The following is a 25,265-nucleotide window of genomic DNA, read 5'->3' as shown; positions in this document are numbered from 1 at the left end:
TGGTGAAGCTTTTTTGCTTAATGTTTAGTGTGTGAAAGGAGTGTCCAGATACAGAATTTGGTTTCGAGGTGGTTTTGACAAGTTTTACATTTTCTCTCATTAAGTACAACTATGAGAGACTGGTGAGGAAACTACTTTTTTAGCTGCTAACATAACTGATAAAACAATCTCATAATATTAAATGTACAAAAAGTACATTCTTTACAGGAACAACAGGAAATTATTATTACAAGAGGTTAATTATTTTCCAATGATAACAATCCTTGCATTTTATTCTGTACTTGAATTGAATTAGAACTGATATGTTCGACACAGCAGAGCAATAGAGCGCAATTCAGGATTCAGCTACAGGAATAAATGTTGCAGGATAAACTAAATGATTTCTCCAAATCCATTTGGTACAGTACATTGATACATATGTAATTGTAAAGAAATCAATGTATGTAGAGCATGAGTATTTAATATTAGCAGCTGTAGCATATTGAACATTTTATCTCAGATTAAATGGAGAACAAATAGGGTTGGATTTTTATGTGTGTGATGTTTTTTCAATGTGATGTGTTGTGGTGTTGCTGTAATAGGGAGGGACAAATGTCTCCAGAACAGTGGCAGAGAACATACGGACGCTGCTCAGGCAATGAAGTTTACCACATCCGCCTTATGGACAGCAAATTTTTCGGAGAGTATGATGGGAAAAGTTTTACTTATGCCTCATTCCACGCGCATAAAAAGTGAGTGGATGTGGATTGCTGAGTATCAGTTAGATCTATTAAAAATGTGTGACTTTGCATTAATGCAAGATGCTTAGTAATTTAAAAAATTCTTCTTGAGTTAGTTAATGATGCATGTGCTGTAGGACAAAATTGGAAGACGTTTGCATGGTTGCTAGAGATGTAATAAATTTGAAACTCAATTGTGTGTTCCGTAAGTGATCATAAATCAAAGCATAAGTGCATTGTGGGAACTGAAATGATGTAAACTTGTTTCCAGCTACATATACAGAACTATAAAGTTTCAGTTTTGTGTGTGTGTGTGTGTGTGTGTGTGTGTGTGTGTGTGTGTGTGTGTGTGTGTGTGTGTGTGTGTGTGTGTGTGTGTGTGTGTGTGTGTGTGTCAGATATGGAGTTTGCCTAATTGGTGTAAAGAGAGAAGAGAATAAAAGCATCCTGCTCAACCCTGGTCCTCGCCACATCATGGCTGCCACAGACACCTGCTACTACATCAACATCACCAAGGAGGAGAACTCCGCCTTCATCTTTAAACAGGAAGAGAAGCACAGCAAGGGCCTGCCAGTCCCTGGTCTGTACGACGCCCCCTCTCGCCTCCCCGTGCAGAGCATCATAGCCAGCATGGGTGAGTGCAGTGCCCTGTGGCATGCAAATAAGCACACCCAGTCAAATTATGTCTCCTCTATTGGAGTGTACCATGATCAGGCCGGCAATGGGGAGGGACCTGCAGTGATTTTAGTCTCTTCAGGAACAGGTGCAGTGATTATCTATACATATAAGTAACAGTAATTACAGTGTGTGAGGTCTAATAGATTATAGGCAACTCTATCACTTCACCAGGCATAAACTCAGGCTAGAACACAAAACTTAATGTTATCAAGCTAGGCAGTTTTTGTTGGGGATTTCAAATGACCACATTTGCTGTTGTCACTGTGACAGACGTGTGTATCTGTGCTCAACCTGGCATGTTCTGGTTATCCATCTGTATCGTACCATATTTCTACCCTGACACTTGCTTCATAGCTCATTAGGATCATTAGAGGAATGTGTTTGTAACAGATGAACAGATTGAGTGGAAACTCCTCATGTATATGTAACTATGATTCAAAGCTGTATTTTGGTGATGAGTCTGCAGTCACACCAGTTAATTTTGCAGACGTACCACCTGTGACCCTGCAGGCACAAATCTAAAAGCCCACATGAGAGAGTTGTCAATAGTTGTAGCTTAATTGCAAAGATATATAGCTATTTAATTTTTTTTCTGGTGTTTGCTTGAGATTTGCATGAGTGGTTAGATGGTGTGGCTGATGATTTTCTTTTATTGTTTCTTTTTCTTTGACTTGGTAAAGTCGATCAGTCTACTTCATATGGTAAGTCCGTGCATGCGGCTTCCTTAGCATTAGAGATGACGACATCATGAGACATTGGACTATGACAGTGGTTCTCAGTCCTGCTTACCCAGTGAACTGCACATTTTTCTGTAGTTGTTCTCTCTTGGTATAAACAAATTAAAAGGGAAAGAGGGAAAACACAAGAAAGTGCAAATTATCAGATTCTCAGGATGGACATTGAAAGCCACTGCTCTACGATGTCCGTATAAATGTTTACATTTATGCAAATATGTACTTTTTCTTTTTTTTAACTGTTTTGCTAGTCATTTCAACCATATTCAGCTTTCTGGGTGAAGGTAGTTCAATCCACTATGAGCAGACTTTCACCAGAAAACGTCTATCCAGTTAGTTATATGTATAGATGATCATGACAGCTATTCTATTTGCATGTTTAAACAGCTAGCCATGCAGTTTCATGCATCTGCTTAGACCCTTTTTTTGTTGTTGGTTCAGCCAAATTCATTTTAGGACTATTGATTCGAATCATTTTCACTCGATTGACATGGTGTGATCTACATATTTGTCAGCAAAACACTAGCTCACACCTAAAGCAGCAGAACCATTCAGTGCTTGTAGCCTGTTTCCCTGTTTGTGTACCTCATCATCTCTCTGTAGTAGGACAGAGCTCATCCAGAATCATAATCAACTCTTCCTGTTCTCTAAGTCTCTCTCTCTCTCTCTCTCTCTCTCTCTCTCTCTCTCTCTCTCTCTCTCTCTCTCTCGCAACAGGAACTGTGGCCATAGACCTACAGAACCCTGAGCCCGCAGGTGACAGCAGCAAGCTAGCACTTCCCACAGAGAACGGAGCAGGCAGCCGGCGTCCGAGCATCGCCCCTGTGCTTGAACTGGCTGACTCCACTGCCATCCTGCCCTGTGACCTCCTGAGTGATCCTTCTGAGGACGAGACCAACCAATCAGATGAGGAAGGAGTACCTGCCCCAGAGTGAGTAATGCTGTTTACATTCATTGCTTTGTATTGGTATTAACCCCATTGAACATTTGCACATTCGATACTATTAAAAGCTATAAATGAAATTACGATTATATGTCACAAATCAATGTCAAATATGTGAGAAAATCAATACAATTTGCAAAATTGTTAAAAAGTATAGGAAAGTATTCACACAGATGCTGTGACATTTTTAAATGAGTTCTGGTGTAAAACAGTTACATTCAGAGGTCTGGGTAAAGAGAATATTATTCATAAAAGCATCGAGAAACTCTCAGCATGATACTACCCCCATTAAGCTTCACTGAGAGGATGGTTTTCTCAAGGTAATGAGCAGTGATGAGGTTCTGGAAAATGTAGCACTATGTACCAAGTTGGCATTTAACTATTCACAAACAGAAGCTAAATTCCAGCTTAGTGGAGTATATTGGCTATAATTCTCCTCTGAAAAGGTTTTCCTAACTGAGGTGTGAATTTCTTGGGGCTTCCAGACATAGGCGCATTTACGGCTCATGTTACGCCACACCGGTGGAATCCGTTCTGCTAATTTTATTTTCCTTTTTTATTTTATTTACCCTGAATTTTACCAGGCAAAAAAAAAATCTCTTTTGCAAGAGCCTCCTGGCTAAGACAGGAAGCAGAATAGTTCATGTGGGTTTAACAAATAGCCATACATACACACAAGCTTCATAAAAATTAAATCAAATTACAATAATTATTAATAAAATGTATAATCAGAAGTGGATCAATTTCAGTATAAAACTGAATCAGGCAACTCATCGACAGCCAGATGCATCTCTCACCAAATCATTTAAAATCACTTTAACATTGTCATAAGAGATACAGTAAGCTTCTAAAGTTTCAGCTTATTTTGAAAAAAAAATCCTTTTTTTCCTCAAATATAATATTATATACTCAGAATTTACATCATTAGTTTAGCAAGTAATTAAGTTTTTATCACTCACATTTTTCAGACACTGTGAACCTGCCTCAGACTGAGGTAATCACAAATGTCACACAATTGCCTATATGATTTAGGACACAGTTTGACTGTAATATACAATGAACAAAACCTCTCTGTGTAATTATGCCATTATTGTGGTAGCCGTGTGGAATAATTTCTCAACACAATGCAGTTTTATTCTGCATTTGAAACTATTTCAATTTGTATGTACTGACTCTTTACCAGAACTATATAAAGAAGCAAAAATCAGACATTCAGACATCACGTCCTGGCTGATGGATTTTTTTTTTCCTTTTTTTTTTTTACTGAACCATTCCTTTAAGCACTGAGCACTGCAGAATGAATAATAGAAGCTGTCCATGCTGCAGTCATGCTGTACAGCACACAGTGTAGTTTTACCTCAAACATGGTCAGTGTTCACACACAAACACTCATGAGCTTCACCATCTGGTTAACGTGTTAGTAGTGCCCTCTAGTGGCAACAATCATAGAGGCATACACGTTTCTCTCTCCTACCCAAATCCTATGTAATCCACTGTAGCCATGGGCGTAAATCCCGGGGGGGACATGTCCCACCACCCTCCATCCGAGGATCCCCCCCCCCCCCCCTATTTAAAAAAATATCGCACTCTCTATTATGAAAAATATATGTATGCATACCTAAATAATTGTCTAAGTAGAAAAAAACCCGCAAAAAAAGCATTTAGAAACAGTTGAGTTCCCCCTCCCCCTTCCTCACAGTGGTTTGACCCACTGCCTGCTTTCCCAGATCATCTCACCTACTCTGCACACACGAGTCAGGTGTGTGGCTGCGGCTCAATTAATATTAAACTCCATTAAGTAGGGGATTTTATTCACTTTAAATAAAGCGATTCTCTTTAATGTAGTTGATGCAGACTCAATCATAATTTAGTTGCGGCAAAAATGCTGATTACCGATGTTTTTTTCCATGAATCTGCTATATTAGCGATTAAAATATTACTTATCTAGTTAAAATTAGCTTGTTTACTTGCTTGTTACACAGTGCACTGTAACTAACACGCCAAAGCCGTTTCCCATGCATTGTTTTATTTGGGACGACTTGGCATAATGTTAACTTAACATTAACGGCCACAATTAGCATATTGTTTAACTGTGCATTTACTAATGAGCACCGTGCTACGTCCGGACTGACCTCACTGTATTTTTTGTATAATCAATTTCTTTTTAAGTGTCTTAATTAATTTTAAATAAAATTTTAAACCTTTTTTAATTACATGTTTTTATTGTTGTGATTATTTTTTTATGATAGTTTTACTTTCTTGAGAAATTTTATATTTATTGTCCCCCCTACTCTTAAATGAAATTTACGCCCTTGACTGTAGCTACTAAATAATTAATAATATGCTATTAGATTAACAATGAAATAATATACATAAGTGTATCCTGAACCCATTCCAGATTTAGTCCACCTTTACTGTTATAATAGGGAAATTTTCCACTAAATTTTGGAGCTTGTCTGTGGGAATGTGTGTTCATTCAGGTATGAGAGCATCAGGTGAGGTCAGGCACTGGTGTTTAGTGATGAGGTCTGGGGTTTAGTCAGTGTTTCAGTTCATCCTCTTGGTATTTTCTTACTGTGTTGTCTGTAATGGCTGAGCAAGTTTCTCTCAGGTTTTTTTGACCTGTGTTTCATGTTTGCGTCACACTTTGTGGCATTATTATATCATGAATTTATATTTAAAGAAAATGACAATCATAACATTATGCCATATGCGAATACTAAGTGTGAAGCTTTATAATGATAATTATAAAAGCCAAATTAATGAAGCAGCTGGGTCTCATTTTAACTTTATTTTCTTGTTTGCCTTTAATAGGCCCCAATAAAGACACAGTGTAGGCCATGATGTAGACCATACCAACTTAGTAATGAAGAAAAATCCCTAGCTAGTATAAATAAAAGATCAACTATAGAAATAGAATATATGAACTGTTCAGTGTGTTAAAATGTTCTATATGAACTGTTTACTGAATAGACAGTGTTTTTTGTTGTTTTTTTTACATTATCATCATTCATGTTCCCAGCACTAAAATACTATAACTTTAAATAAATTTAATATGCTATAAAATACTTTAACTCTTTAACAGGTTGTTTGTCATCATGGTGCGTTTAGTTTTGTTTGTAACCTAACAAAGCGGTACATATAAATGACAGAATATGCTTTTTTCAGAACTAACTGAGTTGACTTTCTGTTTTTCAGATATGTAAAAGGATATCCTCCGAACTCGCCATACATCGGGAGTTCACCAACACTGTGCCACCTTCTACAAGAGAAAGCTCCATTTTGCTGTCTGCGATTAGATAAGGTTTCCAGAGCGAGTCAAAAAACACACACTGGGATTAAATGTTTGAATGGAATAATGCTTAGCTGCATTTTGTAAATTTAATTAGGAATTCTACGATAAACTTGACCAAGTGAATCTCCCTAGGCTTTTTCGTAAGAACATAGATTGTGTCTCATGGTGGATCTTTGATCGGAAGAAGGGTAAAGCATATAACTTTTCATTGCATTACGCTCGAACAGGCGATCAAATAAATCACATAAATACAAAATGCTCAAATCATCAAAGTGTTTAAATCTTAAATGTTGAAATGGAATAATCATGTTATTATGCAGTCTGTAGATTCTCACTCACTTTCTCTCAGGGTTGCCGCCATAACAGTTTTGAAGATGCCAAGGCATATGGTTTCAAGAACAAGCTGATCATAGTCTCTGCTGAAACGGCTGGAAACGGCTTGTACAATTTCATCGTTCCACTGCGAGCTTATTACCGACCCAGGAAGGAGCTCAACCCCATCGTGCTACTGCTAGACAATCCGTAAGCAACCTTCTTCATTATAAACAAGGCTGCAAAAAGGAACATCTGTTACAGACGTAGACTTGGTTGCTATTTCTTGACATTTTGGTTTTTAGTGTTGTTTATTAAATAATAAATGTACTTAATTGTTTGTATTATATAAACACTGAGAAATGTAAAATGTACCCTTGTGAAGTTCAATGAGTTCAGATCACAAGAGCTAATTACTGTTAATTAATAGAAATACGAATTATAGAAATATAATTAATATGAATTAACTATTTAAATTATATAGTTTTCCACCAGTCATTTAGATGTCAGATACTCTCAGAGATCCCATTACAGACTGGAATACTCTCATAGTGTTACCACTCCGTCGTGGGTATATTTGAGCTGATGTACTGCATGTGGAAGAGAGCAGATCGTCGTTTACACCTTGTGTGTTCATCTTGGCTTGTCACACATCAGGAGCAGCAGTTGGAAAACATGTAGCTGTCTGCTTTCATGTCTCTCAGAGGACACTTCATCCTTCCCAGGTGGTAAATAGAAATCGCGGTTGAGTGGAAATTGGCATTTGAGCACAACTAAGGGAGAAATTGAAGAAAAAAAGCCAGCATGTCTGTGAGGAATGGTTTTAATTAGATTTGCATTGAGGTATGCAGGACCCTCAGTGGATTTGCTGTAATGGCTCCCATTCAGTATTTTTTCACATTGTTATCTGGCAGCATGTTGCTGCTGCAGAGTGGAGCGTTTCACAACATGATATGATGCTCATTAAATTCTGTCGTCTCTAGAGCATGACAGTTTGTGTTCCCTGCAATCCCCAGAATTTCCATAGCAACGTTCAAAATGCTGTCACATGTTCAGGTCTCATGCACAAGGACCAGGTGCTACCTTGGCACTCACAGAGCTAGGATGGTGGATTATATTCTTCAAGCTGCTCTTTTTTTCCTCTTCTAGGCCAGATAATCATTTTTTGGAGGCCATCTGCTGTTTCCCCATGGTGTACTTTATGGCCGGCACCATAGACAAGTAAGTCCTTGCATATAGAAATCACACATATCCTTCAAAATGAAATAACCCCAATCTTTAAAGAAAATATATGCTGGTTTTTCTTTGTAGTTTAGATAATCTGCTGCAGTGTGGGATTATTTACGCTGATAACCTAGTAGTGGTGGATAAAGAAAGCACTATGAGTGCAGAGGAGGACTACATGGCTGATGCTAAAACTATTGTCAATGTTCAAACCATGTTTAGGCAAGTGGTTTTCTTTAATCACAGATCAGTGCACAAATAAGCAGCATCTACTGTATGTCTAGATGTCAACACACTACTTAATGTATTGGCTCTCTCTTTCTCAAGGTTGTTTCCAAGTCTCAGTATTATCACTGAACTAACTCATCCCTCTAATATGAGGTTTATGCAGTTTCGAGCCAAAGACTGCTACTCCCTGGCCCTCTCCAAATTAGAGAAGGTAAAAGCTCTTCGCCAACACACACAGTACATTATTTTCTCTTCTTGTCAGACCATTTATTTTACTCAAGCATCAATAATAATTGCAAACCAAGACTAATCATTGTCTTGGTACTCAAAGTGAAATCATTTGAACAAACACTTAATACCGGTTCACTATGTAATATATAAAGTAGAAGAGTAAAGATAATAATTATAAAAAGTAGTGAAGACAGAAGGGTGAAGTGATGCATACAATGAAACATCCCACTGTTGTTTTAGGGAATATACAGTATGCACACTTGGAGCTCTGCTCAACCAATCAAATTAATGGACCGGGATTCACTATTGTATTAATTTTACCAATACATGTTTAATTATATAAAAGTGTATTCATAACTGATTAAACTGTGACATAACTCTCCATTTTATGATCTGTTTTTTCAGATAGAGAGAGATAAGGGATCTAATCTGGCGTTCATGTTCCGCCTTCCGTTCGCTGCAGGCAGGGTGTTCAGCATTAGCATGTTGGATACACTCCTCTACCAGGTGAGATGTTTGTCACTACACATCTAAGTTTGGCTCTGTTTGACACCACAGTGGGCAGGGGCTCACCTCAGTTTTAAAAGAAAAAAAAATGCTCACAAGATTAGAGATGTATTGCATTATTTTCTCATGAAATTATTTCCCCCACCTTTCTGTTTAAACACAATGCTTTGTTCTTGAATGTGTGAAAGCTCAGTAGAACATGATTTTTTTTGCCCTTTAGTTTTATGCTCACAATTATTATAAACCTAAGACCCTTTTAAGAGCCCTAACTTTAATAAGTCGTTTTAATGGTAAAGATGATTAGAAATGAATTAAAGTGGTGTGCACACACTCTCAAAGTAAATAAACAGTAAACAATATTGACCTCGTGAACCATTTTACAGTATGTGGGACATTCAACAAGGAACATGTAAATGTAGTATTTTTTTTTACTGTTCAATGTATTTTAAGCCCCTCCCTCTTCACAGAAGTACATATAATCCCTCTTGAGAGTTGATCTTTTAACACTGGAATGTGTCTTGGCATAGAGTACTGATTTTCAAGCATATTTCAGGTTTCAATGAGTTTTATGGTCCTCAGGCATTCGGACAGAGGTGAGATATTGATTTTCTGTGGTTCATGTGCCGCTTCTGAGCATTGTTCCCTTCCTCCTGCCTCTTTATTTCTAGTCTTTTGTTAAGGACTACATGATTCCTATTGCTAGACTCCTGCTGGGGCTAGACACTACCCCAGGCTCTGGCTACCTCTGTATGGTAGGTATCACACATGAATACACACGCACACACACACACACACACACACACACACACACACACACAAACAATTAATTTATTGGAAGTTACACAAGCCACATAATATTACAAGTCATAAAATGGGCTTTCTCCAGTGAGACATTATATAGCAGGATACTAGATACAAATCACAGGCAGTGGAAAAACAATTTCATAGCAGACATGCTTTAACTGCTCACTGAACATGCTGATCGAACTGGCTGTCTCTTCTGGAACAGATGAAGGTGACTGAGGAAGACCTATGGATCCGCACATATGGAAGGTTGTTTCAGAAGCTCTGTTCCTCCAGCGCTGAAATCCCAATCGGCTTGTACCGCACAGAATCCCACATGTTCTCATCGTCAGAGGTACAGCTAAAAGCGCTATTACAGTTTATATTCCTCTCTATGGTATGACCAGCTGCTTGATTAGTTTGTCTCAGTTTATTACAGTTCTTAGCTTATCAGACCTTTTACTGTGAGATATTTGATTAAAGAATAAGCTAAATATTCCTGATCTTATGTCTGGGCAGCTTAAACCTGCTTGGAGGAAGAAAGTGCTGTGTATAATACAGTGATTTATTTTTGTTCAATCAGTAATATTTCACATTTACAATTACAGCAAAGTCAGTGACAGCCATTTTCTCTCTACAGTGAAATACCATTCCAAATAATTCCTTCCCATTTGCATCGGCAGCATTTTTATTGTCAGTTGACAACCACAGTGTGAATAGTGTCTAGGCAGAAGAATCAGGCTCTATAAGATCTCTGACTGTTCCATTGAAAGCTTGACTTGACTTGGCTAATCTTTAACACGCCTCCTGACAGTGATGCTATTTGAGAATCTGCAGCCTGGTGATGTGTGTCTATTATGAGATTAAAATCAAATATACATTTTGTAGATATGATTTTCTCATGTGAGGACGACGAGTACATGTTCTTAAAGAACACCAAGAACCTTCACACACACACACACACACACACACACATTGATTGGTTGATTGAGACTTATTAGTATCAGACCTATTAGTATCAGACCTACTTATCAGACCTATTTTGCTTCTCAGTGCTTCTCATGTGTTAATAAATCATCATTCTAATAAAAAACAAATAATAAGAAAAAGATTAAATTGATAAAAACAGTGAACTCTTCTTATGGTGATGAGCAGTCTCAGGTGTCTGTAAATGTGGATGAGTGTGATGACCCACGGGACCGACGCGAGTCATGGAAAGAGAAAACAGCCCACAGGAACTCGACAGGCAGCGACCAATCAGAACATCCACTGCTGAGGAAGAAGAGCATGCAGTGGGCACGGAGGCTAAGCAGGAAGAGCACCAAGCCTCCAAGCCGTGCTGAACGAATCAACCAACAACGCCTCAACCTCTACAGACGCTCTGAGAGACAGGAGCTCTCTGAACTGGTGAAGAACCGCATGAAGCATCTGGGTCTGCCCACTATTGGCTACGGTGAGTCAGCAGGGACAAACTCTGTAACGTAACATTTGCATGTTAGAGATGGAAAAGCGGGTAAAATTAGCTTACCATCTACTTTGTTATAATAAGGTCACTCCTTGTATATTGCATCTTTTTTGCCGTTCTTGTGTTACCTGTAAAGCAAATCGTGCCTGTTAAGGGATGGGATATATTAGGTAGCAAGTGAGAACAGGGGTCAGAATGAGCACTCTTTCCCCTTTTTGGCTACACACATCAAGCACTGATGCACTGTCTACACTCACCAACCTGCACTATAGTAGCTCTTGTGTGGGATCAGACCAGATATACTAGCCATCACTCCCCACAAGCACTATTCAGCCTTATGTGTTCATGACCCTATTTTCGATTCACTGGTTCTCCTTTCTTGGAGAACGTTGCATAGGAACTAGCCACAGCATACCAGAAACACCCCCAAGACCTGCTATTTTGGAGATTCTCTGATTCACTCATCTAACCATAACAGTTTGGCTTTTGTCCAAGTCACGTAGATCATTACACTTGACCATTTTTCCTTCATTTAACACATCAACTTCATTCCCTGCAGAATATATCGACCACATTGTAACTAGATAACCAGTTATTCACTTCCCCAGTCGGTGGTTTTAGTGTTAGGGCTAATCAGTGTATATTACACCATAAATGGGCTGAGTAAGTGTCTTTTACAAGGAATGACCTGTATATAGTCAGTGCCTATTTTTATTATTAAACTGTATGTCATTATTTTTTGAAATACACTTGCTATAATCAGTGACATATTCTATCTCCCACTGCTGTACTCAAAGACTTGATGGTAGCTTTAACTGATTGGAGCTGTTATTATAGCAAGATGAGCCATAACCAAGCGAAGATATGACACTAATTAATATTTGGTCCAGGGAGCGTGTGTCCATATCAGTTTCTACAGATTTATCTACATAATCCAGGTAGCAGCTGCTCTGTAAAGCAGGTCATCATCATCAACTTGAGTACAACAGTGGAGCAAAACATTTGTGGTGTGATTTACATAATACAACTGCCTGTAAAACATACAGCTACAGTACATATGAGCTGCACTTTCAGAGCAGGAGCAGCTTTAAAATGTCTGCTGAAAGAATATTATAATGTATTGTAAACAGTGTAAGGTATATGGTGTTCCACACCTCATCTCACTCATTATGGTCCATTTATACCATTATACCACAGCTTCATTGAATTCTTGAATCAACAGTCATTTCCTGTAACAGCAGCACTGACTGTTCATGTATTCATGTCCTCATTTTAATACCTTATACTGTAGTTTCTATAGTAACTTGTATTATTAAATTATAGTAAATTGTAGTAACTTCTATAGTACTCGTTAACTTGTAGGGCAGGTAATTGACATGTAATAATAATAATAATAATAATAATAATAATAATAATAATAATAATAATAATAATATTCTAAATGTTATTTAACGAATGAAACCTATTTGCTGATATGACAAAGCTTTCACCAAGGTGTCTCCAATGTCAGAGCTTTTGACCATGGGAAAGTCTTCAGGATAGAGGATTTTGTGCAGGCTCATTAATATCTCTTTGTAACACAACAAACCTCAGGCTTTATTCTTATTGAGGATGAGAGCTATATAGATGTTATAATATAACTGATAACAGGGACTACCTTGTCTCACAGATGTTACCTGATATCAAAAGTAACTGTAAACAGTTTAAAAATAAGCCATTTTGCTCATTAATGAATTTTAGCTAAATTGCTGTGGCATGAGGAGTTAACGAGCTCAGGATGAACGGCAGGATCCTCTAACATGTGTTTTATTCTCTACATGGATTGTACATGGAAAATCTTCACAGCATGTGTGACAGTATACACAGCAACTGGAAATGCTTAGATCTCTTGTCATGTTCTCAGTGTTTCTGTCCTTTACTGTTCATCTTGTGAATGTTGATTCTGTACCAGCTGAAATTTTACTTTTCTGAGTTTCATTTTCTTCTACTTATTCTATATATAATATTGTAGGGAATTTTCAAAATCCACAGATATTTACACTCTTGTTATAACTTTCTTATTTCTTGTGTGCATGATAAATTCGGTGTTTGCTTGCTTGACTCCTGCATTCTTCTTCTCTTTCTGCTTTGCTTCTTTCCCCCTTGTTCTGTAGAGGACGTAGCTAATTTAACTGCGAGTGATGTGATGAACCGAGTAAATCTCGGATATTTGCAAGGTAACAACGCAAAAAATGTCACTGTGATGTATGTGTTAGTTACCCCATTCCTCTAGATTAGTTCAATTATTTTGTCCCTTATATGGGTTGTATTTAGACTTGAATTTGTTGTGGGGTAAAAGGTCATAATTACTGTGTATTGAGGCACAATCACCTTGTTTCAATATAGGACTTTAAAGCTTTATGCTCTGATAGATTTTGCTGGATGTAAACATTATCAGTCATCGGGATGATTTTTAAAACTCCAGAAGCTGAAATCTTCTGCAGTTCTGTTTTCTTACATCGTACTTGCAATATTGAAAATGGTGTAATGCCTCTTGAGTAAGGTTTGCTTTATAGGAAAAATCCACCCTGAAAGACTTACATATGAATCTTTACAGTATAAATAGCATATGCTCTCTAACATAAAATGTTTCTAAACTAATTCAGTTGAATTTTGCACTTTACACTTTTTTTCACTGGCCTGTTTTTTCATTAGTTAATAGTTTCCTACATTACCCACAATGCCATTTAATAACTTGCTGATAGCGGTGTAGATTGGAATCAGCCCTTGCTTCATCTCTAAATAAACACAGAGATTCAGCAGAGCTTTATTACATTAGTGTGTCCGGCTCTCTCACCTCCTCATCTGTACCGTTAAGCTCGTCGTCTAATGGAGTCAAGTCTCTGCCAAAACTCAGCACAACTGCTGCATTCTGAAACTTTATTATCTGATGTTGAATGTTGTTGGAAAACATACTTGTGCTTGCTTATCATAGGCGCTAACAGCAAGCATCACTTATGTTTGGGCTGATAGGGGAAACAGTAGTTCACTGGTTATAACATGGGACTACTTAACCCTCAACTGCTCATTTATATAAGTAAGATACTGTAAATATAAGTCAATCTGGATAAAGGCGTATACCAAACGAAAATGATTGGCTTTTTTCCTGTTAAACATCAATGTACCTGTGCTAGCAGTGTGTCACTGTGAGGTCAGTTTGATACATGAAGATAAGGAAATTACAGCACTGTCAACAAAAACTAGCCACAAGAAGCAATAACCCATTGTAAATTCCCCAGTGTTTCAGGGTGGAGTTTTTCTTTAAGTAGTCATACAGTCAGCATTCAGAAGCAAACTGCAAAAAAAAAAAACAAACAAACAAAAAAAACATTCTAGAATCTTTTATAAACATATATATAGTAGTTTAACAGCAGTGTCTCTGCCTTTTATCAAATGCAACAGCAAGAGTTTGTTCCTGTATGCTACTGTGTGTCTGTTCTTTGTCTTTTCTGTTTGTCACAAAGATTTTACTGTATTAATGTTTTATCTGAAATAGATTCAAAAAACAGAATTTTCCTCTCGATTGCAAAGAACATGAGTCATGTCTCATGTCAGAATAATGATAAATATGATCCCTATCTTAAGCCTGAAATGTTTTTGGCCCTGATTTCTCTTAGACTAGTGATGTAGTTCTTTTTCTCCTCTGTATGGTACTAACTGAAGAAGGTACCTACATGACAGAGGGTATACAAGGTACATTCCTAGTTATAGGCACCTGGTAATGATGATGGTGATGATGATGATGATGATGATGATGATGATGATGATGATGATAAGGTTGATATGCTGAAGAACGTTGATTCCAGGATGTTTTTGGACAGAGTGGAGTAGAAAGCATTCTGCCTGTGTTGGGAAGGTGACACCTGAGATTTTAGTCCCACTTTTAAAGATATTTCAGAGAAACTAACTAGGGAAACCACAGGGTTGCACAGCATTTTTTTCCCTATATATATTTCAGTTTTTTCCTTTTTTTTATTGAGTCCCACACTACCAATGTATTTTGCTTCACTCTGATTGGTTGAGCCTTGCCTTGGTGAGTGTGTCAGATGCTCTGAGCATGCCTTTATCTGTGTGTCAGTCCTGCGTGTTGGCATGGCAAGCTGGCGACGTGCGTGAGGTGGTCTCTCGGGAATGGCACTGATGCAAAGGCCAAGTGTATGGATGGCTCAATGATTCGCCGCAGATAGTGTGTGCATGCGTGGGCGCATGGGAAGCGCTTGCAGCTGCATGGTGGTACATAAACGCAGCCTTGGCCGCACAGTAACGGTCAGCCCTTTTCTCTCTTTCACCCGGCCTGGCCGTATAAGTGGCTCAAACAGGTGGGTTTGGACGAGCAGAGGCACTTTTTCCCTGAGCTTGAGTCCCCCTTCTATCTCCCCAGCATCACACTGCTCAGTCACTCACACACAGGTAAAACACACAGCGCTGGCCCCAAATCCCACTCAACCAATCCAGAAAGAAGTACGACTCTCAGAATTCAATTTTACACTTAAATACACACAAACACACACACACACACACACACACTCACTCATACTAAGCATACTGATGGTTTACATGGAACCTGCAGGAGATATTTTCAGTAGAAAATTCTGTTTGTAACCCAGTACTAAAAGTTTTATTTTCATTTGTATTTATTTATTTATTTATTTATTTATTTTAAATCCAAAATCCTATACTATACAGCCACTAGTTTGTCACACACTTTAAGCTTGTCTGATGTTTTATAAAGGTCATTTTGTGGTTATTAAATAGTTTTCATATTAACAATATTATCTTTAATTTTTTTCTCTTGCAGATGAAATGAATGATCATCAGAACACATTATCCTATGTGCTGATCAACCCGCCACCAGACACTGTACTGGAGCTCAATGATATTGTGTAAGCCTCTGAGGATGATACTAGCATGTGGTCTATATTATTGCCTTAAAAACAGAGGTGAAATGAATGCTCCAAGCTCATCTATTATATAGTATTTAACAGTCTTATATTAGAATATATCATTATGGCCATATCTCTGAGTGTAAAGATTCATGTTTTTAACATTTACATCCTAAGAGGAGTTTTGGAATCAGAAAAATGTGAAGGAAATTAGTTCATGCTCTGAACCCCTGGTATCTGGACTATCTTCTTTAGAACTGAATATAGGGTGTTTTTTGTGTGTCCATTGGGTTAGAATTGCTAACACAAGAAAAATTAGAAATTAGATAATGTCAGAACTACTTCTAATACAGTAAGATTTGTGACCATGGGGAACAGTTACCTTATGCCCTGGTACACTAGCACCACCTAGAGGTAGCTGATTAATAGAACTGGACTATTTTATTGATTCAGATTTATTTCAAACACACTCCAGAGTGGTGTGAACAGTATCTATTACTCTGAATTTACTGTTTGGATATTATACGGTTGAATATCAGGGTTTGTAGTTATACTACAGTTTATATAATTCTGCTGATAAATGACACACAAACACCTTCTCTGCTACAGGTACATCATCCGGTCAGACCCTTTAGCCCATGTACCCGATGAGTTGCCCGTGTGCCAACCAGGTACCAGGCTGAAGCAGGAATATGGCACAGAGACACGAGGAGAGACTCATCTCTGAGTCCCAGAGCTCAGCTTTGGAGCATGCATGAAGAGTGCCTCCTGTCCTTGATTCACACATCCACAACCCATGAAGCACGCTGCCCTCCAAGGCCACAGGGGAAGGGGGGGATAACTACACCATCACTGACATAATTCCCCTGCTTTTCCCTTTTCTATGACCGAAGTGGAATATGTGTGTACATGGCAGTGAAACGGCTGCTGCACTTTTCCCAGATTAGACAGGTTAAAAGACAGGGAGCTGGCATGTTCTGGACCAAACACACTGTTCAACCTTTTATTTTCTCTTTGGACAGTGTATGAAATACAGAAGAATGCAATGTTTAGCTGGGCGAGGGGAAGGGAAACAGATCATGACTGCCATTTAATGTGCTGATATTTTCAAAAACATTAACAATCAGTTAATAGAAGTGAAGCATTTTTGTATATACATGTAGGTACATATTCTTTTACATGATCATGGACCTTCAGTATTTATCATACATCATATTATTGTTTTGTCCTTGAAGCACAAGTATTTTAGATTAGAATTATCCAACCAGTCAAATCAAACTAATCATGAACTCTTCAATCAAAACCAGTTGAATTAATCATATCAAGTATTATTTTTAAGAATGAAATCGTTTATTGATCCAGTTTCGGTGCTTTATCACCACTTTGAAAACCTGCAGCAAAAAAAAAAAAATTTGAACCAGTAATTACTTTTTGTATTCAATATCACGAGCATTAGTGGATTTTTATGGACACCCTGATAAAAGTGAGAGCCTTTATAACAGGATAGAAAGTAATAGTTTTTTTTTAAGTAACATGGCTCCCACAGAAGGGCTGCTCATGACTTTACTCTAACTAAAAATTCATCCTATCGATATACATCATAATGTGTAAACATTCAGAATGACACTCTGTATGTTTCAACGCAGTTTGCCTGAGCTTTAACAATGAAGTATTTTTCTTTTTGGTATTAGTGCCAGATGTTGAAAACTAAAAAGTTCTCACATTTGTATCCATATGTTTTATTACTTGCAGTCCACACACTATCTTCTGTTATTCAATGTCATTCAAGAGTCATGACTAGGATACTAGAATCTGCCAGATATTTTGCACTAAGCTCTGCTGGTCCAAATGGAGTAGCGTAGTATAGCATGGCCCTTTAACCTTAAACTATGAGGAAATGAGGCAGTAGTGTTATCGAATAAAACAATTTCCATTTCTTGATGTTCATTACAAAGCATATATATAATATATAAATATATGTTTTCAGAAGCTACAGTGAAACAGCTCATTTCTACTTGTTGCATGTCATTTTAAAGCTACAATGAAACAATAGTGTAGAGTAGAATCTGAAGTTTTTCAGGGCAACTTTTTATATGTGAAGCCAGAACTGCAAACCTCGAACATTTCTGTTGAGTTCAATAGCCACTACATGAAGGGGTATATTTATAATACATATATTTATCGAATATTAGATGCCTTGCAGCAGTATTTTTCTGTTGGCCCTTCATGGTTCTTCTCCAGTGACTGCTGTAGTCTTTGTATTGACCTCTACTGTAGTGCATCACGATCAAATGGATATGTCGAACCATGTTTCCCAACATGTCCATCTCAGGTGACTGAGGAGAAGCAGTGGAGCTAGCAGAAGGAAGATTGATTTGAAGCGAACACCGTAAATATCAGTGCAGCTCCCAAAACATATTAGCCATATTGGGAGAATCTTTGTGCCATGATTCTTCGCCAATCATGCTTGTAGCCTGTTTGAAAGCAAGCCATTAGTGGTTTTGGTGCGGTGAAGGGTAGAGAAGAGCACAAGCTCGGTTTGTCCGCATGTTTACACAATCCCTCTCAGTCTAGTAGTGAAGCTAGACAGCAGATAGTCAATGTTATTTCTCCACAAGGTACCACCATAATCATGCTCATGACTACATTAAATCAGTTTGAGGAGTGGATTACATTTATACGGACTGTCCACTCGACGTCGATTTCCTTTTCTTCTTCTCATTTGTAAAGGCATATGCATATTGTGCATGTTAGCATAGTCTGCAAACTTTCCTTTGAAAGTTGCACATGCTCCCTTTCTTTACCACACCACTGACCACCTTCAACTATTTCAATTTCAAGGTATGTTTAGTCACGTGCGCATTTCAATAGAGGTAGAAGACAAACGGACAATGCATGTCCTTCTATTGCCAAACCTACAAGAGACCTATGTTTACATTTGCTGGCACCTGTTTTTTTTTTTTGTGTAGAACAGTACATTGTAAAGGAGAACTGATCCATTTTGTACAATTTCTTATATGAAGTCTGTGTACTTCCAACATGTAAGAATGATTCAATAAATGCTGCATGCAGCCAGAAAGGATGTCTTTCACTTGTAATAATTTATTTCATTTATCGAGTTCAAATTATTTCCTAGTCATTCTTTCATGCTTCGCAATTGACGAATTCTGATGTTGCTGTTACAGAAAAATAATCAATGACATTGATCATGAGTAGAAAACATACTGAAGTGTTTTATTTTTCTTAAGCCACATCAATTTGCCATAATTGTGATGTTTAATTTAGAAATGAATGACACTAAACTGTTTTTATCTGTTTATAGTTACCTTTCCTGCTGTGGAACATCCACAAGACAACTTTCTCCCTCTCATCATTTAGCAGCTATAAACATACATTTCCTCATCCACCTTGTTTTTTTTTTTTGTTTTTTTTTGTACTTTTTCCTAAAATTAATAAATGTCATGTTACCAAAAAACACAAGTCCTGAAGACTCCTATGAAGGAAAGCATCGACACTGGAGACTCCAATCAAATGATGCATAAAAATTTTTGTACAGTTTCTTAATTAACTTATTATGTGTATATTATGTGGATCATACAAGTTCCCGTGAAAGCTATTACTATAGAAACAATAATGTATTACAATAAGCACATTAATACAAAGCTGTGAATTGAATTACAGCACTACCTGAGATTACGTTCAACAGCAAGTTCATCTAGTCACTGACTTTAGTCACTTACAGCACATTATATTATCTTCCTGCCCATTTATTTAACAAGAACATTACTTTTTAGATCTAAACTTCTCATTTCTATGGCTTGCCACAATGGTTCCTCAAGACTTAGAGGCTTGTTTTGTTTTTTGCTTGCTCTTATGACTCCACCTGTCTCGTGTCCAGCGACCATGGTTCTCCACCACCTCATGTAGAAGATCTATGAAGGTGTACTCATTATCCACTAGCAGATTGTCATCACTAGGAGATCCTCCAGAACGGTGCACACCTGAGTTGGAGTGAGACTGATCCCTCTCTCTGCTTCTCATCACTTTCCTTCCATCTCTTACTGTTTCTTTTGGCTTCCTTATGGCTTGTGTCTGTTTTCTGTTTGAAGATTGATTTGTCTTGCTCTTTGTGCTGCTTCTCATCTTCACCTCGCTGGCAGCTTCAGAGCTCAACCTTTCACAAAGAGGTTTGATAGTGACCAAGTCAGAATGTGCCTCATTATTTATTGGGGAATGGCATTTGATCATTTCAGAATGTTCTCCATTTACCTCAACGTAATCTCTGGTCAAACTGGACAAATTTTGGATGCAAGATCGATTGAGGAACTCACTAGTTTCCATAGAAGGTTCCACAGATTGAATGTGTAGAAGGTCCTTCATTTGTAGTTGCTGTTCAGAAACCCCTGAACAACTGGCTTCTGGGAAATTTTCTGGAATAGCTGAAGAGATGCCAGGCGGAAACATGCCTACATGATACTCATATTGCGTGACAAAAATGAGCTTAGGAGAAACACTGTGGACCTGCTGGGTTTGAGCCCATTGCTTTTTCCACTGAGCTGCTGTAGGAGGCCAGGACAATGTGCGCCTGAAGGGTCTTAAATTCAACTGTCTAGTGGAAGCCTTAGTGTTGCAAATATGCTCTGCATTTGGGCTTTGTTTTTCTGGATCAGGTCCTATAGTGAGGTAAGGCATATTCTCAACAACTCCCAGAGGCTGGAAGATATCATCTTGATCCTGAGAGGGTTGAGATCTTGCTGAACTAGAGCTCAAATTATATGCATCATCAGAATTACAGTCTACCTCACTGGTCACAGAGTCTTCAGAATACAGAATTTTTTTATCTTTTACATTACCTTCTAAAACATGTTCATCTTTTTTTCCACCCTCTAAGTTCTGCTTGTACTCGACTCTTGTTTGCAAACTAGTGATAAACTCATCATCTTGTCTCAAAACATGCCTAAGCTTCTTCTCTATTTCAGTTTTTCCTGCTCGTTCCTCTTCTTCCTTCTTTCCATACTTGACTTCTTTGTCCTTTAATTCACCCTTATACTTCTGTTCTGTCCATCCACCATGTACAGCTTGAACCTCCCCCTGCCATACTTCTGGATCTTCCTCCTTAGCATGTGGACGTCTCTCAGATCCATCAGTTCTAGAGAGTACAGGCCCTGCTGATTTGGCTCGGCCAGTCATCTCTCTTGTTTGGTATATTCCTGTGCTGTAAATCTGGTAAATTTCTGACTCCAGTAGTGACTGGTCCAGCCTTAATAAAAGTCTGTTATTGCCTGTATGTTGTTGCCTTTTCTGGTCACAGGAAATAGATTCCACTTCTTTAGAAACTTCTGCCGTTGCTCTACAGTCTGGATGAGCATGTCTTGTATTATCTTGTTCTTCTGGAAAAGGTTGGATGGCCAGTCGATGTTTTTGCTCATGTTTTCTGTGGTACAAAACTGCCAAAACACAGATAACAAGTACCAGGGCACAAAGTACCACTGGCAAAAGATATTAATTAGATTTTTTTGGAATTCTACAGGATGATCTGTTTACTAGTAATCATGAGACACATGGAGAAATTTCTAAACCATTCCTTCTGCTGCTAAGATCAATAAAAAGGATCATTCAAATTTTCAACAAAATACACATCTTATGTGTGTGGAGATTTTCTAATGGAGAACATCTAGATGTTTCTGAGGCATAGGTGCTACATGAATAGGTAAAGGCATTTCAAGGTTTGTTGCTGCATATAGACAACTTTGAAAATCCAATAATAATAATAATAATAATAATAATAATAATAATAATAATAAATACAATCAATCATAAACATTCATACAACTAAGGACAATTTAGAGATGCTGATTAGACCAATACGCATGCCTTTTGACTGTGGTAAGAAACCAGAGCACTCGGATGAAATTCCTGAAGCACAAGCAGCCAGGAATCAAAATCACCACCCTAGATGTGCGAGGATAATGTGCTAACCACTAAGTCTGGGGTCTTCATCAGTTTTGCTTTGAGAGCTACTTTGACAATATTAAGAAGGCCAAGTGCAACTTGTGTTATATTACTACCAACATTTATTTAGATAGCTTATTGCCAAAAACTAAAAAAATAAGCTAAATAAAAAAAAATATATATATATTTTTTTTTTACACATTCTATGAACCTTTTGTCAAGCTATTCAGAACAACCCCCTCCCCAACACATCAACACAGTATATACAAATAAGTTTATGCTAATGTGGGTCATCATATTCATGTCATTCTAACCTTTAAGAAAACTCACCTACTAAGCAGATAATAGTAGCCTGATTAGTGCTTTCTGGTGTAAGGGTTTGGCTGTTCCCAGTTGTTATGGCTACGTCTGTTACAGGATTCACACATTTGGACACATTCCACACATGTCTTCCTTGCTGATGTGCTGGACTCTCACAGAGCACCTCCATGTCATTCTGCAGCAGAGAGGCCATTTGTAGCTCTACAGACAACACACACAATTTATAAATGCAAAAACATTGCTGAGAAATTCAATATAGGCAACATTAGTAGGATATACAACCAACTTGGAAAGATATTTGACATCATAGTTATGACAATGTAGTCTGTAATCATAGTTCATACAATATGTTATCTGTATCTGAATAAACATATATTAAGTTTTAATTCAATGTTATTTTGTTTGTATAGTGCTACCCAAATTTCCAAAAATTGAAAATGCCTGAAAATGTAGTGCCGGAGATTAAAATGATTGTAAACTATTTTAAATAATTTCTTCAAAATTGTACACTATATCTCCGATCAGTACTGTATGTTGAATGGATGAATTGTCTGGGAATGAGAACAGGACTGTCTTCAATTACAGCAGTTGTTCTTTTATACAGATCTACAGTATCTCTACTGATGATTATCCAGTGAAGCAGGAGAGAGACTTCATGGACGTGAGGAAAAGAATCAGTATCTGTGTTTGGAACCATCACAAAAGTTTTACACCAAAATATTTGTATTTGTTAGTAAAAGAAAACCTTATGTATCACTTCTTTTTTGTCAGTGATATCAGTTCATTCTTGGTGACAGACCTATTTATCACTGGTTGTGAAAAACTACCGAGCTCAATTTATTCAACCAATTATCAAAACACTTTTTTGCTGTTTACAATAATCGTGGTTGCAATATCTAATTAGCACTTTGAAATAATATGTATGACTGTGCTTCGCAATTATGTTACCATGACCATCTGCTCCTGAACTAAAAAAAAGTGATTACATTCATCTATTCATAAACTGTTTTGAAGATTAAATGTGGTATTCATGAAAATCTAGTTAGTTTGGAAAAATGGACAGCTTCTTCTGCATAAATTTGCATATGAGACATTAATTGCCTAAGTTACAGCAGTTTTACATACAGATTACATATCCATGTTTAAATAGTTTCATTAATTTCAATTGCACACATGAATTGATTTTTTTTTAACTTACTGTCAATATATATGGGATATATTAGGACAAAACAAATGACTATAGTACTGTAAGAGTCTGTGTGCCATGGCTGACCTGTATTACTGATATTACAATGTATATTTAACACACTAGGTGCTCTTTCTCTATGTTCACTAGTTGTATTTTGCTATTTCCAGCTTTGCGGGTGTCACCAGATTAAAATCAGCTGTGCCATCCTTGGTAATTTACATGGGGATTGTCACTTTTTGGACACGTGCAAACATGAATAAAATTGTATATAACCGTGGAAAGGACATCATTTTTAATCACACTCGTGTCACCTAAAGGAGTTTGATTCATCTCAAGGTTTCTTCCTCATACCATCTAAGGAACTTTTTCCTTGCCGTAGTTGCTTCAGGCTTGCTCATTAGGCAAAAATTGGGATAAATGCAAATATATCTATATAAAAATTTGTGTTTTGTTAAAAGTACGTTGCAAATTAAATTTGCGAATTGAAATATCACTTAGTGAAACGTTAAACATCTGTTTGTACACTAAAATACTGATTAAGGAGGCAATAAGATGAAGGTTGATTAATACATATTGCACTGCATATATTCAGTGTCCTTCCTAAGCAATGCTTATTTCAATCATCATACTCATAAATTGTGGATAAATTGTTCAGTAACACGTACCTCTTAGATAGTGAGAAAACTCGTACACACCACAGGAACAATTCCAGGGGTTTTCATACAACAGGATTTTAGTTTTGTTTAATGGCATAAGGGTGTCCACACCCAAATGTCTTAGCTTATTATAGGACAAGTCCAGATGTCTCAACCTTGTCAGGAAGTGAAAGCTATTTGATGTAATCGTGTGAATTCGGTTCTGGGACACGTTCAGGATTAAGAGTCCCACAAAGCCAGCCAAGGCAGTCTCATTCAAAACTGTAATGCTATTATTTGTCAAAATGAGGCTCTCTAGTACCTCTTTGTGGATAAACCAGTCTGAGGTTATTTGGGAGAGATCATTATTGCGCAAGTTGAGCATCTTGAGATTTTGGAACTGGGCAAATGCCCCTGGTGCTATAACTGTAATTCCACATTGTGTCATAGTGAGACTGGTGGCTGAGGATAAATCAGTACAATTAAAAAGAGTCGAGTTGATCTCGCCAACGTTTCTCACAAAAAACACCAGAGAGGACAAGCCAGGAGGATAGCCTAGAAGAATGATACACAATAACAGGAAGAATTCTGAATAGAAATGGTTCAGTATAGAAAGTTAAAATTAACTTTGTTTACAGAATCACTTACCTGTTGGAAATTCTTTGCAAACATAGTCCTGCACCTGTACACAGCTCTCAGAACTTACAAAGCCAAAACAGTGGAAAACTCCACAGATCAGGAAAAAAGCTACAAGGTGAATAAAAACCAAGGCAGGTTTTTTGTAACGTTTTGTCTATTTCACACTACAATGGAATTAACATGGCATTATACCTACCTTTCATGTTGCACAAGTTTGTCTCTTACACGCTAAGTGACCATCCATCCAGCAAATATCCAAGATCATGAAACCCCCACTGATGATAAACCAACTGTTGCCATGCTACATGTGTGTCTTCAACGCATTGTCAAGGATACAGTAGACACTTCTCAGGCATAAATCAAGATGTTACAGTTGAATAACCATTAGTGAGTGTCAGACCAACAGAAACTCAAAAATAAAAATAATGAAGAATAATATTGATAAAATACAATCTAAAATGCTAATGAATGGATGTGCAGAAAATCGT

General features: G+C 37.5%; 2 protein-coding genes across 14 annotated transcripts in view; one reads left to right on the top strand and one right to left on the bottom strand.

Moving 5' to 3' along the window:
* kcnt1b (potassium sodium-activated channel subfamily T member 1b) overlaps positions 1-16,842 on the top strand; it is a 78,650-nt gene extending 61,808 nt beyond the window's left edge. For 3 of the 12 annotated variants that reach the window (XM_027138250.2, XM_027138259.2, XM_027138257.2), the window contains 18 exons: positions 582-731; positions 1,118-1,353; positions 2,078-2,098; positions 2,849-3,062; positions 6,273-6,378; positions 6,719-6,891; positions 7,831-7,902; positions 7,993-8,127; positions 8,233-8,344; positions 8,770-8,871; positions 9,540-9,623; positions 9,881-10,009; positions 10,810-11,107; positions 13,273-13,335; positions 14,822-14,851; positions 15,466-15,477; positions 15,957-16,041; positions 16,651-16,842. In XM_027138250.2, coding sequence (XP_026994051.2) covers positions 582-731; positions 1,118-1,353; positions 2,078-2,098; positions 2,849-3,062; positions 6,273-6,378; positions 6,719-6,891; positions 7,831-7,902; positions 7,993-8,127; positions 8,233-8,344; positions 8,770-8,871; positions 9,540-9,623; positions 9,881-10,009; positions 10,810-11,107; positions 13,273-13,335; positions 14,822-14,851; positions 15,466-15,477; positions 15,957-16,041; positions 16,651-16,768 — 2,140 coding nt within the window. In that variant the 3' untranslated portion in view covers positions 16,769-16,842. The remainder of the gene's footprint in view (positions 1-581; positions 732-1,117; positions 1,354-2,077; positions 2,099-2,848; positions 3,063-6,272; positions 6,379-6,718; positions 6,892-7,830; positions 7,903-7,992; positions 8,128-8,232; positions 8,345-8,769; positions 8,872-9,539; positions 9,624-9,880; positions 10,010-10,809; positions 11,108-13,272; positions 13,336-14,821; positions 14,852-15,465; positions 15,478-15,956; positions 16,042-16,650) is intronic. The other 9 variants (XM_027138258.2, XM_027138265.2, XM_027138261.2 and 6 more) reach the window with 7 other exon arrangements.
* A 3,032-nt stretch (positions 16,843-19,874) lies between these two features.
* LOC113637566 lies at positions 19,875-25,224 on the bottom strand. 2 transcript variants are annotated; one of them, XM_047818749.1, is made up of 5 exons: positions 24,974-25,224; positions 24,787-24,885; positions 24,169-24,693; positions 22,324-22,515; positions 19,875-21,488 (listed from the first exon to the last, which is right to left on the bottom strand). In XM_047818749.1, the coding sequence occupies exons 1-5, from the start codon at positions 24,978-24,980 to the stop codon at positions 19,876-19,878; spliced, it is 2,436 nt and encodes an 811-aa protein (XP_047674705.1). In that variant the 5' UTR covers positions 24,981-25,224; the 3' UTR covers position 19,875. The 2 variants fall into 2 exon arrangements, with proteins under 2 accessions (XP_047674705.1, XP_026994067.2); XM_027138266.2 differs by having other exon boundaries at positions 19,875-21,530; positions 24,974-25,222.
* Positions 25,225-25,265: the final 41 nt, after the last annotated feature.

This window comes from Tachysurus fulvidraco, chromosome 9, assembly GCF_022655615.1.
Source record: "Tachysurus fulvidraco isolate hzauxx_2018 chromosome 9, HZAU_PFXX_2.0, whole genome shotgun sequence".
Taxonomy (NCBI): Eukaryota; Metazoa; Chordata; class Actinopteri; order Siluriformes; family Bagridae; genus Tachysurus; species Tachysurus fulvidraco.
Note: the sequence above shows the minus strand (reverse complement) of the source record. Positions and strands in the feature narration are given on the sequence as shown.

Bases quoted from the DNA above. Each gene is read 5' to 3' on its own strand.
- LOC113637566 (XM_027138266.2), bottom strand. The intron at 22,516-24,168 runs GTACGTGTTACT...TGTTGTCTGTAG, and splicing joins GTTTTCTCACTATCTAAGAG to AGCTACAAATGGCCTCTCTG. The intron at 21,531-22,323 runs GTGAGTTTTCTT...ATCTTTTGCCAG, and splicing joins TACTATTATCTGCTTAGTAG to TGGTACTTTGTGCCCTGGTA.